Source organism: Seriola lalandi, unplaced genomic scaffold (assembly GCF_002814215.2).
Source record: "Seriola lalandi dorsalis isolate HSWRI2012SDOR001 ecotype SW California unplaced genomic scaffold, Sedor1 jcf7180002000520, whole genome shotgun sequence".
In the NCBI taxonomy this organism is placed as follows: Eukaryota; Metazoa; Chordata; class Actinopteri; order Carangiformes; family Carangidae; genus Seriola; species Seriola lalandi.
The window spans coordinates 1-1,972 of NW_019471179.1; the positions used below are offsets into that span (position 1 = coordinate 1).

The window sequence follows — 1,972 nt, forward strand, 5'->3', positions numbered from 1 at the left end:
ACGTCACTTCCACACACTGATTCTAAGCAAAATGGCGTGACTTTACTATTGTATTTTGATCTGTATTATATAATTTTGTAAGAATAAACTCAATCATTTTCTCTGGTTGAGTAATTTGTTCTTGATCAACTGTTTTTCTTCTCTCAAGGTGCTTGTCAATGTTTTTGTTGTTGTTGTTTTTTTCAGCCGATGACCTCAGCTCTCAAGACCAGTTTGAGGTTCCTGAGGCTGGAGGCTGGGATGCCACCCTGAGTGGAGAAGATGAGGATGACTTCTTCGATCTGCAAATTGTCAAACACTACGACGGAGAGGTGGGGATAGACCTGCAGTAATGTTCTGAGAAATTCCTGCAGTCCATTTTGGTAACAGGTTAATTCACCAGTTGTGTTTGTCAACCCCACAGGTAAAAGCAGAGGCATCATGGGACTCCACCGTCCATGAGTGCCCCCAGCTCAGTCGTGGGGGAGCGTGGCCTGAGCAGCGAGTGTACCTCACAGTTAGAGTGGTGGTTCAGCTCAGCCATCCTGCTGACATGCAGCTGGTCCTGAGGAAAAGAATCTGCGTTAATGTTAACCCTGGCCGCCAGGGGTTTGCCCACAACTTTCTGAGAAGGATGTCCACCCGCAGCACCATACCAGGCTGTGGAGTCACATTCGAGGTGGTCTCCAACATCCCCGGGGTAAGGAAATGAAAAGATGTCAGAAATTCTTTGTTGAGTGGGGTGGATTACTGAACACAAATCTTTATGATGTTTTGTCCCATCAGGACGCCCCTGGATCAGAAGACAGGGAGATGTTGGCCCGGCTCGCTGCCAGCGCACACAACAGCCAGTCAGCTGATGATGAAGCTGCTATTGAGAAATACCTCCGAAGTGTCCTGAGCCTGGAGAACATCCTGACTCTGGATAGACTCAGACAGGTAGATGGAGACATACAGTCTGAGGCAGATAAACATGATACATTTTTAAAGCAAAATTAGCGAGTATAAGCAGGTTTTTTAAGTGCAGCAAAACTCACTAAAAAAAGGCGATTGACTCCTTTCACACTCCAAGATGAGTTTCCTTTCTGTTAGGACTGAGGACACACACACACAACTGCAGGGAGCAACAGCATCAAATGTTAGAACACACAGACACAGATAATGGGGAGGGAATATCCTCACAGATTCAAAGAATGAGCTATTAGCTGCCACACAGGCTGGTAAAATGTAATGTCATGTTTCATCCCCGGGTAGGTGCTCCTGTAAGTGTCACAGCCTCTGTGTGAGACGCTTCGGTCAGTGAATGCGTGTTTTTAAAACTTATCGAGCGCAGCTACACTTTCCGCTGAGAGTGTCTCTGTCTTAACAGCACCGCGCTGGGCAGGTAAAAATTACCGTGTTCACCGAGGTGTCGTATCACTGCTGATCCGAACTGGAGCCAATAAATACCAGTGTCTACTGCAGAGTCATTTGAACCGCAAGTGAATGCAGATTGTACCCTTTGACACTGACAACATAAACCAGATGTTAGTGCATTTGTTTTAACACACATGGCAAAATATTAAAGTAAATTTTGTGTGTGTGTTATAGGAGGTGGCAGTGAAGGAGCAACTGGCTGGCCGAGGGAGGAGCAACAGACGCAGCCTGAGTTCTCCTTCTGTCCACAGGGTAAAACACAAATACAACACTAATAAATACCAGTATACTATACTATGAGATGATGAAAATATACTGACACTAACATAATACAATTTTTCTCAATATACTCCCTGTCTATCCTCAGCTGTCTGGAAGTAGACAAGACTTATCCACAACCTGCCTGCTGGATGATAAGGTAACACTTTTTGCCTTTTGTTCACTCTTCAGCATGTAGATACAAAACTAGTACAGATATCGTATATAGTATAGTTCTCCACACATATTACAGCTCTGATGCCACATTTCATTATTTTGAAACCAATGTCCTGTCGTCTTTCTGCCATCTACTTCTCAG

The 1,972-nt window shown here is 44.7% G+C and overlaps 1 protein-coding gene across 1 annotated transcript; it reads left to right on the plus strand.

Moving 5' to 3' along the window:
• Positions 1-143: 143 nt before the first annotated feature.
• LOC111662326 (kinesin-like protein KIF13B) lies at positions 144-1,813 on the plus strand (the record flags this gene model as incomplete). Its single annotated transcript, XM_023416152.2, has 5 exons — positions 144-311; positions 404-679; positions 766-918; positions 1,570-1,647; positions 1,763-1,813. Coding segments are annotated over exons 1-5 (711 nt in total), but the record flags the coding sequence as incomplete, so codon positions are not given.
• Positions 1,814-1,972: the final 159 nt, after the last annotated feature.